This window comes from Lepisosteus oculatus, chromosome 5 (genome assembly GCF_040954835.1).
Source record: "Lepisosteus oculatus isolate fLepOcu1 chromosome 5, fLepOcu1.hap2, whole genome shotgun sequence".
NCBI classification, from domain to species: Eukaryota; Metazoa; Chordata; class Actinopteri; order Semionotiformes; family Lepisosteidae; genus Lepisosteus; species Lepisosteus oculatus.
The window spans coordinates 55,323,125-55,338,328 of NC_090700.1; the positions used below are offsets into that span (position 1 = coordinate 55,323,125).

The 15,204-nt window shown below is 39.2% G+C and overlaps 1 protein-coding gene across 1 annotated transcript in view; it reads right to left on the reverse strand.

Moving 5' to 3' along the window:
* ntrk3a (neurotrophic tyrosine kinase, receptor, type 3a) overlaps positions 1–15,204 on the reverse strand; it is a 272,491-nt gene that overhangs the window by 36,098 nt on the left and 221,189 nt on the right. The window contains exons 14-15 of the mRNA XM_006628882.3: positions 7,640–7,812; positions 1,117–1,360 (exon numbers count right to left, since the gene is read on the reverse strand). Of these exons, the coding sequence (XP_006628945.2) occupies positions 1,117–1,360; positions 7,640–7,812 (417 nt within the window). The remainder of the gene's footprint in view (positions 1–1,116; positions 1,361–7,639; positions 7,813–15,204) is intronic.

Below are 15,204 nucleotides of genomic sequence, written 5' to 3' on the forward strand. Positions count from 1 at the left end.
TATGAATGAAAATGATTTCCTGGCTGTTACAGCATTTACAGACTTTTTCAGAGCATTAAAGAAGGCCTTTCATTTCATGCGCATGTCACAGTTATGCTCCTGAAAGCAATTAGATAGCCTAATGGATTCTTTTCAGAAACAGAACATTTTTGGGGGGACTTTCTTTTCAGTCCAGCCTTGTTTGCTTAAGAGTTCAACAGATAATGCTGGTTTGCTCATTCTACAGTCTTACCAACAGCAATACAATAAGATACATTAGTGCCCTCCACATGACAATCCAACTATTCCTTTTCAAGCGATTTGAGTCATCATGGGGGCCTTAAATGTTTTAAACCTGTATTCCTACAGCTACGAATTGAGTGAGCCAAAAAACAAACACCTCATGTACAGTACTCTTGGTGGAAATGTAAGAACATGTCACATTGCACAGCATGAGCAAAGCTTGTACTTTTCAAGAGAAAATTGCAAAGCAATGAAAATGATGTAACTTTGTTCAGTTACAAACACTCTTGTTTCTGAAATAATTTCTCTATTGTTCAAATTGACCCACTCAATCAATTAATTTATGTCACAGTTCTCATTTGTTTACCTACGACATTTGATCTGTGGAATTTGAAGTGAAATTTAGCAGAATGTACAAATGTGGAAATGAAAGATCTTGGACAATATCCAAAAAGGGTTTTCTCTCTACATTTTTAACAACACAATGTGTCTTATTTATCAATGCATTATTCATATTGAATTGCAAAATAAGGACAGACTGAAACACAAGTGGAAACTATGTGGAAATGCATTTAAAACTGAGAACAAGACGGCACTTTTTTAACTCAAATTGTTGTGGGAGTGTGGGACAAGCTACCAATGCCAGGCCATGATGTTGAAGCTAATACTCTAGTTCAATAAACACCTGGATGAGATCCTGGGATCAATTGATTACTGCTAAAGATGCTAAATGGGCCAACTCTCATCTCCTCTCGTCTATGATAAGTCTTATGTTCAGTGAATTTAATATTTTTATTTAATTTATAAGTACAAGGATAAGGAAATGTTGTACTGTATGCACGTTTGTCTGTAAGAAGAAAGACAAGCAGATGCCAGATCGACACAAGCTCTCACCCTGTAGTAGTCAGTGCTGTAGATGTCTCTGGACATCCCGAAATCCCCGATTTTCACCAGCAGGTTGTTCCCCACCAGGCAGTTCCGGGTGGCCAGGTCCCGGTGGACGAAGTGCTGGGAAGCTAGGTACGCCATGCCCGAGGCGATCTGTGTGGCGATGTGCAGCATCTGAGACAGGCCCAGCTCTGCTTTGCCCTGACGTGGCTGCCCATCCACCAGGATCATGGCATCAGGACCATGGGCTCTGCGAAGAGGCAAATGAAATCACACATCAGAAGAGGTTACCCCAGTCTCATACTTGGAGCCCACAGTCTGGTGGTTATTTTTGCAATGAAGGTGTCTGCTATGGTATTGAACCCTGCATTGAATTAATCATTTGCACACATTTATCTTGTATGTTTATTTTAAAAACAAAACTCAATTTCTCCAACGGTTGACAAATTTAAATCAGATACAAAATTTCTTTATGCAGCTGTAAAATACGCATACTCAGGTTTAATATAAAAAAAAAATGATTACTTAAATTAAGAAACTCAGCTACAAAACACCAAAATTCTCAGTCTCTACAACCAGGTCTGGGAAACTGTGAAATAATAAAATGATTATTCTTTTAAATTAAATATTATCCTTCTTTAAAATGCAGTAAAAGCATTTATATATTCTCCATTAATCTGGCTTGAGTGGTAGCTAGGAACTGTTCCTCCCCATCATTTCTAAATAGTCACCAGTTATGATGACTGCTGGCTTCTGGGAACATTATCAGCTGATGAGGTAATTGAATTAAGTTTTTGTACAATTAATGATTTGGAGCCTTCAGATTGCTCTATTGACTTATTTGTTTCAAGCGCAGCTTCCCAATAGCATCTGCTTTGTTTAGAGAGATTTTCAAGGCATGGTTTATTAAAGTTCTTTGATTGTGTCTGCTGTGTGTGTATGGACTTTTTAGCATTGTGAAAAAGGATGGAATCAATTCATGTGGCTTTTGAGAAGCAAATGTCTGTTGCTGTGGTTTGATGCAAAACCATTGCAGACACACATGAATACTAGAGCACAGCACAGTGTTAGCTGCTTGAAGCAAATAATTTTCTATATCCAAACAATTCAAGGACAAACCCAATGCAAATGTTTCCTATTTCCTTGAAAAACATTTTGCTGATATGCTGTACTATATGCTACATAGCACATGCACGAAGAATACAGAATATCAAGCCTATTGTACAGCTACTGAAAGAGCAGAAACAAATGGCAAGCATGTCATCCATAGCAGGGAAATACAGTACTGTACAGGTATATACAGATATTTTATGGTAGCCAATTATGAGTGATTCATGGTAGTACAGTAAATATGCAACACAATGGGAAATACAGTAAGTTAAAAAAGGAACATGTGTCTAATACTGTATGTTTGTTTGATCCTTTTTTAGAAAAAAGTCTTAGTTTTCATTTCCAGGACCAATCTTTTCCCTGGAAGTGACCTGAACATTCGTAAGGTTTCTGTAATTGACAGCACTCCCATCAGATTGCATTCTGTCTCCCTACTTCTTAACAGCTTACATCTTTTTAAGCTTCCTTATTCAATGGCATGTTTGTAGTTTTGAAGTTCTGTAGCAGGTTATTTTATTTTTCCAGGACACAGTGCAACTCCTCTCCCTCAGGCTCCTGACTTCTTCACAGGAATGAAGAAACAAAATTCCACATTTTCTTCAACAGCTGTTGATCTTACGGAGAATTATTCAGCTGTTATAAGCTATTTTATTACCTGCTGAACTGAGCAAATAAGGACATCTTTGGAGACATCTGCTGCTTTTTCATGACACAATGACAATGTGTTGGGGAATACAGATTCTATTTGTTTCGCAATCTTAAATATGAAAACAAAAATCAAACTGAAGGCTTTCAAACAAGCTGCACTGCTGACTGCTGAGAACCAATGTAGTAAGGCGATGTGGCAGGGAGGTTGTTGTGGGGTAGAGGCTCAGGCCCTTCAATGTGTGTAGTAAGATGCTCCATACTGTATGTTCTATTAGTCGATTGTAGCGAGCGCCATTTTCTATGCAGTGGTGAGCTGGGGCTCTGGGGTTAGAGCAAGGGATGCTAACAGGGTGAACAAGCTCATCAGAAGAGCTAGTTCTTTCATTGGGTCTGACCTGGACCCCCTGGAGGTAGTAGCCGAGAGGAGAATGGTGTCCAAACTAGAGGCCATCATAGACAATGTCACCCATCCCCTCTATGACATGCTTGTGAGAATGAAGAGCATGTTCAGCAATAGGCTGATCCAACCATGGTGCGACAGGGAGCGCTACAGAAGGTCATTCGTGCCTTCTGCCATAAGACTGTACAAATCATCCACTGTTTGCTGGGCAGGGCCAAACAAACATTTGGACTAAACATAAAACTCTCTGCTTACATCCGTTTGTTTCCTGTTTGCAACTGTGTTTTGTGCAATGTATTTATTTAATTATAATGTGCAATACAACTTTTGTGTACTGTGCTTTCAGGTCTGTTTTTGTATATTTTGTACTGTGGGCAACTCTGTATAATGTTAATGTATCAATTTTTAACTTTTTACTGCACTTTACACTGACTGTGCTGAGTCTATTGTATGTATTGTATTGTTGTATTATTGTAGCACTGCAATTTCCCTCACAGGATCAATAAAGTATCTATCTATGCTCCTAATTCAGGTAGAACGTGAGATAATTATCTGTGCCATCACAAAAACAGTTCATGTTATGGTATATTGTAGCAAATGAGCATGGCATGGTTTGTGTATTATTGTCATGTGCCGGCTAGCCAGTGCCAAGGAAAATGCCTGTCAGTTCTGACGTTGATGGGTTGCATCAACGTCAGAACTGGAGCCCCGATGTGTGATAGTCTAATTACATTGTATTCAGGATGACCAATCATGCTCGGATTTAATTGATAAAACAGGTTTTGACTAGTAACCAGTATGACTAGTAACCGGTGTGTTGTGCGTTGATGTTTTGATGTGGAAATTTTGTTCAGTTCAAGAATTTTTTTAAAATGGATATGGTTAGTTTCACGATCATAAGCCCTTTCGTATTTTAGTTGATTTCATGCACCTGCCCCCTGTTTTGTCCGTCTTTCTTTAAGCCAGCGCTGCATTGGGAGACAGACACCCAGAGGCCCGCCTAGCATCAAGTTGTCCCACATCCTCAGATTGAAGGCTTAGGCTTCCTAACGGCATCCGGACCAAGATGAGTCCGGAACTTGGAGCGCCTGGCCTAATCAGTCTATTTTTAACTTCCTTGTTCCTGGTTCATGTCCCCATTCCCTCTTTTTATTCTTGTCTTCGTCTTTGATAGACCTCTCGGTTTAGGACCTTGGACTGCACTCTGGATTCCCCCTTTAGGACTGTTTTGGATTTGTTCACCTCCGCCACGCCCCTGAGCACTGGATCACCCTGTCTGCCATCCTATCCTGCTCCTACTGTGCTTCCCTTTAAGTCTTATTCCAGTCACTTCCGGATTATACCATCTGCATAGGGTACTAAACTACTCATCATGACACTTAGAGCATGTTAAATTTGCATCTATCAAAATAATTTATTTTTAAATATGTTTTTGAATGTTGAGAATTCAATGAACATTCAACTTATGTTGAATGTTCATAAGTTCATATTCATAAGTTCAGCTTCACAAAATAAAGGCTAGGAACATAGGAGCTTCTTCACTTTGATAATTTGTATAAGGTGTATGACCATAACAGATATATTTCACCATATATTAACTACACTGACACAACTAACAGCTGGATTTAATGTTAGTGTTGCAATAAAATAACAGCTGGGTTGCCTTCTTGGTTTACAAAGGACTGCATTTTCAAACATTTCTATCCTGCTGACTCTTGAATTACTCTCATTAATAGTGGGTTTAATAAGCAGAGCAGTTGATGACTTTGTGTGACCCTTTAAAATACTGTATCAGTGTCCAGTCAGGTGCAAATCGAAAGCAGCTTTGGTTGTTGATGAAATCAGCCAGGATTCAATCAACAACCTTAATGCAGTAGTTCATAATAAGAAGATGTGAATATGTGGGTCACAAAGCCATATTGGGAGGTACCAGTTTTTGATAAAAATTAAATGTCTTGTCTGTCCCAGTTTGAAGTTACCAAACTGCATTGTCTTAGACCATACAAAACATGACAAAAATAAAAACATCAGAGTACAAGGGACCATAACATATTGAATGTTTGACAGTGTGGTCTAGCAAATTGTATGGGTGTTTCAATAGTTACTGTATCTGTATATTTCTGCTATTGCCTCTGTCCTCTGTATTGTTTTACATACAGGTTGTGAAATTTGACTATACAAATAAAACAAAATTTGGCTTCTACTTGGAATTATGATTTTTTATTTTATACCCATCTTATATGGAATCACCATGACAATTCATCATTCATCATTTGCAAAATGCACAGGTCCACAGTCCCTTAGTGCCGGTTAGAGAAAGGAGAATCCCACAATGCCAACACTCAGGTAAAATGTATGTTTTTGTTAATTAATTCAGAAAAAAGAGTACACAGAGTTAACAGACTTTTTAAAAACGTGTGTGGGATTACTTTCTTCCCTCTGTAATACTCATTAAACCACTTGACAACTCATATCTAAGATTACTAGGTTGTGGCTAAGACACACTTTTTAAGGTTTAATTAAAATAGACTTTTTTGAAAATCTAGCAGAACAATTAATTTGAAAAGGCATCTTTTTTAATGCATTGTGTAGTTTTATCTCACATTAAAATCTCTCACTGTTTACATTATATCCTGTTGCAGACAATCCTGTTCCCAGCATGCAGCCTGTGCCAGAGACCCTGAGATACACACCTTTGTGCCACTGTGATGTAGATATATAAATGCTGCCACATGTTTTTTTCAACTCAACCGGAAACATACTTCTTTTTTAAGCTGGAGAATATTTGAGTCTTAACCAGTGTGAAGAAAGAATGGCAGAGGTAGAGTCCAAATCCTATTAGTATAAAGTTTTCTTCCCAGTGTCAACACAGCCTGTAATCTCTCTAATAGTTTATTCCTTTTCCCAAATATGGCCTATCAGGAGGAAACAGTGGACACATTTCGAAGAATTCAGCTTTTTTATTTCTTCCTTCCTGTTAAGCTGGTTTCTAGTGAAATAGCCAGGTCAGCCATTTGTGCACAGGGAGATTGAACACTTTATATTTAGATTTAGATTTGAAAAAAAAAGATCTGTTCAAAGCACAGACTGCCTGTTTCAATTTGCTTTTCTTCTTCATTTCTGGAAGCAACTCAAACGCCTCTTGCTGATCCTGAAATCTGTTTTGTGTGGTGGGCTCTTGGCAGTACTCAGGACAGAACTCCTTCAGTTCAGTCAGCTTCACAGACTGAAGGTTAGGAGCACAGGAGCCTCTTCAATTTGACTCCATGTACAAGGGTTATGACCATCACAGACACTTGAAGAGAAGGATCTGGCTTTATTCTGCTGTGCCAAATGCTCTGATGATTGTCCTCCATAAATGGGCTATTCCATACATACCACTATGCAGCAAAATTCATTCGCATCTTTGCTTTGCCTATTTCTAACTAGTACTGTAATTAGTAACAAAATGTTGCCAATTTGCGAATAAATTCAGTAGTTCTCTTCTAGCATTTTTTAGTGTGCTGCTACACACTAAAAGAAATAAGTTACATACTGTATAATTTTTTAAAGACTTGAGTAAAGGCAGTCCTACAGTCAGCGTCAATCACTGAAATAGAATGTTCTCTTATTAATGCTGAAAATCTCCATCTCCATATCATGATATCATATCATACATTATTCTCAGGAAGAATAAGCCTCCTAATCTGCATTGATTCAACAAGGAAAAACAGTGGCTTGATAACAGAGTACTGCTTGCTGGGACACAACAAAAACGGGGTTAGAAGAAACCATTCCAGTTGCTCAGTCTGTAAAGGCCCATGGGTGGGACATGTTTTCGTGACCAATAGTACAGAAGAAAAGAATCTCTCCTATGAAAGCAGCCAGCTGTAATGGGGGGCTTCTGAGGAATAGTGCAGGCTTGGCTGAGCTCGCTGGGGTTGTGGGCTCTGGAGTTAGACAGGTTTTCCTCAGACCCTTTTGCGAAATGGACCCCCTGTGGCTGATTATCTGTGAGCCAATCTAAATATGTAAAGTAGCTCTGTGTATTTCTCTGTAAGGCCATCCTTATTAAAGGAAATGTTTCCGTTCCTTTGTCAGGCTGTAACATCACTAAAAAGTAGGAAATTCTCAGGAAGGGCAACATCAATGACACAGCAATGGCAGCACAATGAGACAATGTGTCCAACATCATAGAAGAGGACAAAGTACAAAAGTGTATCTTGATTAAAGGGAAACCATGAGTTAAAAGTGTGGCTCTATGGACATCTAACCCATATTAGGCTGTTTACGAGTGGCTGATAAGACAAGAATAAAGCTGGGATTCTGAAAGCAGAACCTGGTTGCAGAAATGGAAGAGGCTGCGAGAAGTAAATGAAATAAATCTTTTACCTCAAGAACTTGTTTAGGTCCCCGTGCTTCATGTACTCGAAGACCATGATAAGGGGATCGTCCTCCACGCACACCCCATAGAACTTGACAATGTGCTCATGCTGGAGGTTCGTCAGCAGCTCCGCTTCCCTCTGGAAGTCCTTCCTTGCCACATGAGTGGGGTCCTTTAGTGTCTGCAAGGTGAAAAGATGGACTGTTCGTTCGGCTCTTAATGCGCTTTCAGTGGTATTTCACCTCAACGTAGGAAAAGACAACAGCTCTCTATTAAAGCGATGAATAATTGCATGCATTAGAACAACAAGGCTTGGGCTTGTGGGGATTGCATTATGGCTCCATCCTGGAGAAGCAGAAGGGTTTTGAGAAAAATAAATATAGCTAAATACTTCTGTGTCAACCATGTGTGAGAGCAGACAAAAAAGGGTGCAGTTGACTTATAAGTTTAAAACCTTGTCTGGGTGTCTCTCTGGGTGTGAAGAAACATTGTCCTTTAAAAAGCTGCAGCTAAATGAACAACAAACAGCCTGTTTTTTTTTTATTCCTCATTACTTGAAATTTCACTCTCTCAAAACTAATAACAAAGTCTATCCATATGTAAGGTAGTGAAGCTGTGATTTTTGTCAATTTCAAATTGGAAAATGAAATCAAATACCCATCTTTTTTATCAAATGTAAGAATCTTTTTAGATTATAAAGTTGAATACGTGTCTTTAAAAGACGTACAGTATAGACAAAAAAAATGCAAAGAGCAGAGAGGTGTTGTTTGGATTCTGTCGTGTTCAGTCCACTGAGTGTTCTAAGTGTGATTGATCACAGCATCTGGCCATCCAATTAAAGTCTCTTACGTAGCTTGATTTGAGATTTGTATTGACCTGAAAAGTGCACACTTTTCCCTGTTCTTTTAAAGAAACTGACGTGCAGTAGCAGTGTCTCCTAGTGTGTTGACATACTCTATATAGCATACCTTCTCTACTCTAAATTATCTTATGATGCCTGCAATACATATATAAAATCATAATAATTGTACATAAGGGTGTGTCAGGAGAGAGAGAAGAAAAGGAAGACATGGGGGAATAGAGACCCAAGGAAGTAAACCCAGAGCTTAACTGAACTGAGGTAGTGTTGGGGTGAAGTAAACTCAAACGCACATTGAAACCTACCTCTAACTCACATGTCAAGATTTTCACTCCCCATCATTTTGTACCCTTTATTTCATTCTGTTGACATAAGATTTCGCACAACTGTTGCTGTTTTGCACATTACCTGTTACCTGTTTTTGTTTTGAATATTATCTGTTGTTATTTTGCACATTGCCTGTAGTCTCTGTCTTTCTTTTCTTACACAATTGTATTGTTGTTTTTGTACTATTTACCTTCTGAGAGCTAGCTAAATAGCATCTCATTATACCATATACCTGTGTATGAGTATAATGACAATAAACTTGAACTTGAAGTACCTTCATATTATACAGTGTTTACAGTGTTATACTGTCAATGGTCCCCTGAACTATACTACTACAATCAGGAAACTTTCATGATACATAAACATCTCCAACAGGACAAAGCAAGGAACCCTCCAGACTAGATGCCCTATGGTTTTCCCTTTTGATATACTGCTAGAAATCAAAACCATTTATTTGATGAAATGTCATAATGACCCCACAACAGCAGAGCCTCTCCTCAGTATAGCATTCAATTATTTGCTTTATTAGAGCTCCCTGTGGATACGAAATATTTTCTTTGATATTTTATTGTGGTATAGCAACAGGAATCTTCCTCTGCTCCAGACCAGTCTGTGCCTTCACTTTCTGAATTTGAATTACAGCAGCATTATTGACGTGCTAATCGGCATTGAAGTAAATATTGCTTTGCGTTAACATATTGTTACAACGGCACAGTGTACATAAATTTTGTTTCCCCACAGTGCAATGAACCAGATTATTATTTATGTTTTAAATCATTCTGTCTCTTTGGAGTGATTCCAAATAATGTATCAGAGTACTTCTATAGTATCTGAAGCTAGAACAAGCAAGCTCTTCAGTCCTGGGAGATTTCTTTTCTGTTTTTTAGCTACTGTTTGTAATGAAAAAGTAAAACTTACCTCAATACAGTGAAATTCATGATACAGTAAAAATTATAATTAGAACATCCAAAAATATTTATGCAACATAACTTTTCTAAATACACAATGTACATAAAATAATTATGTACAGTATGTAACCTGTCCGACAACCATAACACTGACTGTACAATATTTTTATCACCAGAGTACCGCTTGGTCTGGTTAAATTGTGTAAAAACACAATACATTACTTTCACAGCTACATTTTAGAGAAATTGAAAAAAAAAATATTAGAAATTAAATTGGAAAGAAACAGAGATACTAAAAACCATTTTAATATTTAAATAAACTTTGCAAAAACATTTTATATACTGTACTTCCTGACAACCTTTTCAGTGTTTGATTCATGTTTCCCTCCAATACTAGATATTTGTAAATCTAACCTCTGGGGAAGATATTTTTGAAGGATATGATACAGGCAGCAGTACTGACCCTTTGGAGAAATTCAGATTAATCGATTCGTTGATTACTTCAGATACAGTTTAAAAGAAAGCAAATTCTGAAAATTGGAATTTTGCAGGATGTGTACTGTACATGCACAGTAGATGTTGAAGCAGGTACTGTACAATGGCTGTGGCAGGATGTCAAGTGCAATCAGAAGAGGGGAGTGAAATGAAAAATCACCAGTCAAAAAGAAACAATGGGGACAAGCTTAGGAATCAAGCTCCCTTGCTGTACTTTATGAGGTGACTATTGTAGTTTATGGTTCTATTAATAACTATTGTCTACAAATTTTAATTAAACATTTTAAATCTAAAACAGTTATGAATGCAAAAGTTCTACCATGCAAAACACTTAATTTCTATACTGTATACACTTGGCAATTCCTTCATTACTGTTTTAAAACAAAACCTCAGTTGGCTGAGTTTACAGTACATCTAGAATAATATTACTAACCCTAATCTAGAGGGACTTGAACAATGGACATTCACTGGAAGCTCCGACTATTGTTTTGCTTTGCAAGATACAGTATAATTTCTACGATTACTTTGACTAGGTTACTCAACACATGGCACAGTCTTATATTAATGAGAAAATCCCAAATGCCTCATGAGCTGAGAGATATTTAGATGGATGGTGGCTACACTGCACAGATAGAAAGGCCTCTATCCCTATCTGGGATGCCCTATTACTCCCATGTCACTAAATGCTGTGTCCCCACAGCCCACCTGTACAGAATCCCAAGCACCTATGAAGGTAAGCCATCTGCCCTGTGGATCCCTGCAAATGGCTTTCCCAATAATCAAAGAACTCTGGAGATGGGAGAGATTCTTTGAAACCCAGGAACTGTATTTTTAATGCACAAGCGCATTAATTCCAAAAACTCTTCCAAGTACTGTTAGAGCTGTATAGTTACTACAGCTGTAATTGGTCTTCCATAATTAGCACCCATTCTTGACAATTTTGGCTGTTTCAATATATTCACCACAGCCGTGTACCATGCGCGTGTTTCAAGGGGGGCCCAGAGTATACTCTTCTGTCATGGCATGTGATTTGAAAATACAGTATGCTCCAATTTCTGTTTCCTAAGGTACAGTATCTAGACAATTATGTTAACATGAAGGACATGACACATTCACTAGGATAATATATATATATACTGTATATTCCTCTATTCCCATTCTTACAATTTTTTCTACCTCTTCCTTAATTAATTTCCTTTTGGCTTCCAGTATTCAATAGGGAGGCAACCTTACCCTTTTTCCTAGTTCTGTAATAATCTTATGTTGGATGAGGTGGATTCGACCCGGTATCCTGGAAAAAACATTTTTGTTCTGTGATAGGAATTCTTGTAATTCCTGCTTCTGTGGTGGAGCCAGGTCCCCCACGGCACCAGTTTCTTCGTCCAAAGGGTCAGGGGAGAAGTGGGTGAGCAGAACTTTTGCACCATGCCATTTTTTTAATAAATTGACATGGTACTGTAGATCTGATGCTGACGCCGTTTGTCATGTTGCTTGACTTTATAGTTGACCAGACCCACCTTTTCAACCACCTCATAAGGCCCCTGCCAGGAGGCCATGAATTTACATTCCGGGGTCAGAACCAATACCAATACTTTGTCCCCAGGCTGAAATTCTCGTGCAATAGCTCCCCTATTGTAAATCTGCTTTTGTTGTGCTTGGGCTTTTTACATGTTTTCTTTCACAATGGGAACAACAATGTTGATTCTTTCTCTTGTTTGTTCAATATGTTCGATGACAGTCTGTAAAGGTGAAGGTTGATGCTCCCAAGATTCTTTAACAAGACCTAATAGGCCCTGTGGTCTCCGAGCGTATAGTATCTCAAAGGAAGAAAACCCAGTTCAGGCCTGCGGTACTTCTCGAATAGCAAACATTAGATAAGGGAGCAGTTGATCCCAATTTTTACTGTCTTTCTGCATGGCCTTTCTCAGCATGCCTTTGAGGGTCTTATTAAAACGCTCCACCAGTCCGTCTGTTTGTGAGTGATATACTGAGGTTCTGATTTGATGAATATGCAGGTGGATGCTGCATATTGGTGGTGGTGGAGGGGAGTCCCCATTACCTGTAAAGCGCTTTGAGTGGAGTGTCCAGAAAAGCGCTATATAAGTGTAAGCAATTATTATTATAATTATTATTATTAATACCCAATAGTTTACTTAAGTCTCACATGATTTTGGACATAAAAGGAGTTCCCTGATCTGTTAAGATCTCCTTAGGGATTCCCGCCCTAAAGAAAACTTGTACTAGCTCCCCAGCTATATTTTTGGCGGTGGCTGCTCTCAACGGAATGACTTCAGGGTACCTTGTCCACTATTACCAGTATATACTGATGTCCTTTTGCGGTTTTGATCAGGGGTCCCACCAAATCCATCCCAATCTGTTCAAAAGGAGTTTCAATAATTGGAAGAGGAATCAAAGGATTCCTATAATAAGGTTGCGGGGCTGTTCTCTGACACTCTGGGCATTCCCGACAATATCTCTCGATGGCCTTATTTACTCCTGGCCAAAAGAACCAAGCGAGCAGTCTATCGGCTGTCTTTTTTACCCCCAGGTGTCCTCCCAGGAGGTGGCTATGGGCCAAGTTATGGGCCAAGAGTTTCGACTGGTAGGCCCGGGGGAAACAGGAGTTGTTCTACTTCTTCTTGATCCATCCTCTGCACCTGATATACTGTAGGAGGTTGTTTTTCACCATGAAATAAGGGTAACTAAGGGCACCATTGTTATTACACAGCTTCCCCTCGATTTTTCCCACATGTCCCCATGCATGTCTCAAATTTCCATCTTCCAACTGGGCCGTCCCGAACCTACCTCGATGCTCTGGTGGCTCCCAGTCCGGTATATCCATATTCAGGAATTCATTTCCTAGTCTGGGGCCTTCTTCCTGTGGGTCTGCTTCTCCAGGGGAGTCTACAGCGCTGTTGACAGGACACGGGAGTGGACTTTGCCTAGCTGACTGAACATTACTCCAAATTTTTAGAAAGTAGGGACAGTCTCGTCCCAACACCACCGGGTAAGGCAATTGCTCAACCACCCCTACCGTTGATTTATATGTTCCCATTTCTGTAGAAACGTTAATTTCCACCAACGGACATATCTTTGTGTCCCCGTGAATGCAAGTAATAGGGATCCCCTCCATTCCCCTGATTTCCGTTTCTTCGGGTAGTACTGTAGGGGTCACCAGGGTCACCATACTTCCCAAGTCTAGCAAGGCCTCAACAGGTCCTTCCCCTATCTTAATTTTAGTAACGTGGGGGTCCTCACAGGTCGGGATGCTTGCCGTAAGGTAGTTACACCTTGCTTCATCTCTGGTGTCCACTTGCCTGGGTTCAGGCCGGCTCGGACAATGGCTGGCTACATGTCCCTCTTAATGACAATTAAAGCATCGACAGGTTGCTTTCCATGGCTGTGGCATCTATTCCGACCTTTCTTGAAGGGATTTCTTAAATTGTGGAAGGCCTTGATAATCACTGTACTTTAATAACTGATACTTCATTTCAGTTTCAGAACTCTTGGGGTTTCTCCTCTCCTCTTTTTGAAATTCCCCATTTTCTTCCATCATCAGAGCCGCAGTGGCATGCTGTATGTCCACTAAGTCAATTGCCTGATCAAACATTTGAGATCTAGGGGGCTTGTCCATTTGATATTTCCAGTTATGGAACCGGACTGCTCGTATCACCATTGTTACCCCTAATCTCTCCAAGATCTCTCTTTTTAGAGTTGCAAAGTTCTCAGCATCCTCTACTTTTAAAAAATAATAGGCCTTTTGGGCTTCTCCAATTAAGTAAGGCACTATTCTCCCTGCCCATTGCTCTCTGGCCATGCATTTCTAGTTGCAGTTCTTTCAAATGTGGTTAAATAAGCTTCCACATCATCAAGTTCTGTCATCTTTTGGAGCCCAATTGGTTCAGCAGTGTAGGTGTCTCTCCCTGTTACTGAAGAATGGCTGATTTTTTCCTCTAATCTTTGTATTTCTTCCCTCACCAATTTCTGTTCCTCTAATCAACAAATTATAGTTTCAGTTTATATCTTATTTGGCTCCTGTTGTGCTTGGATAGCTTCTTCCTGTCCTTTTAAAGCATAAAACTGGGTGAGGGTGGGTTGGGACAATTGATGTATTAACTGTTCCATTGTTTTGTGTTTTTTTTTTAAGAGAGATCACACACGCAAAACGAAACCCACAATTCCACAATTCTCAGTCCCGAGTAGCGTTGCCCGCATTCTCCACCAATTGTGGTGTCTCCGGGGGGAAAGTTTCTCATTTATGTAAAATTACTCACACCACACTTTTCTTTCTTAGTTTTCATGGAGTTTCTTCTGTCGAAATATCTTCCAAATCCAGTCCGTAATTCGTTCTCTTAATCCTGATCCGATCCGAGTTCCAAAATCCGTAAAATAACACCAATCCGCGCTGTACCCAATCCACAATCCACAATCCGAAAACCGCAAGCCGTATCCCCTTTCAATAGTCCAATATTCTTTAATCCGATCTTTAACACAATCCTCTCTCTCTTACATTATGAAGAATATTTTCTGGCATGAGGTTCTAGAGATTTCACCACAGATGTCATTCTTAGCATCAGCAGTCCTTTCTTCTTGATAAAGAGAAATGGTGGCATGCCAACCATGTGATGAAAATGCATCTTGGCAATATTTTATAGCCTGCATCATCTGTTATTCTTTGATCAAACTAGGGAGCTTCTTCCTTTGTTCTAAAGATCCAGGTCCTCCTCTTACAGGACAAATGTATAGTGTCAAAACTTCCATTTTTTTTATAAATGGCCAAAAATACTTCAAATCGACACAACGGGTCTCCGAGGAGAAAATTATTTGAAATGAGCTAACTAATTTTTGGCAGTTACTGTAGAATTATGTACTTAATTTTTACATTAACTGATGGAAATATTGTATGTATTAAAAATGTCTAACTGCAATGCACCAGCACTAATGTTTTAAACTTCATATTTAGACAAATGGTGATATTTTAACG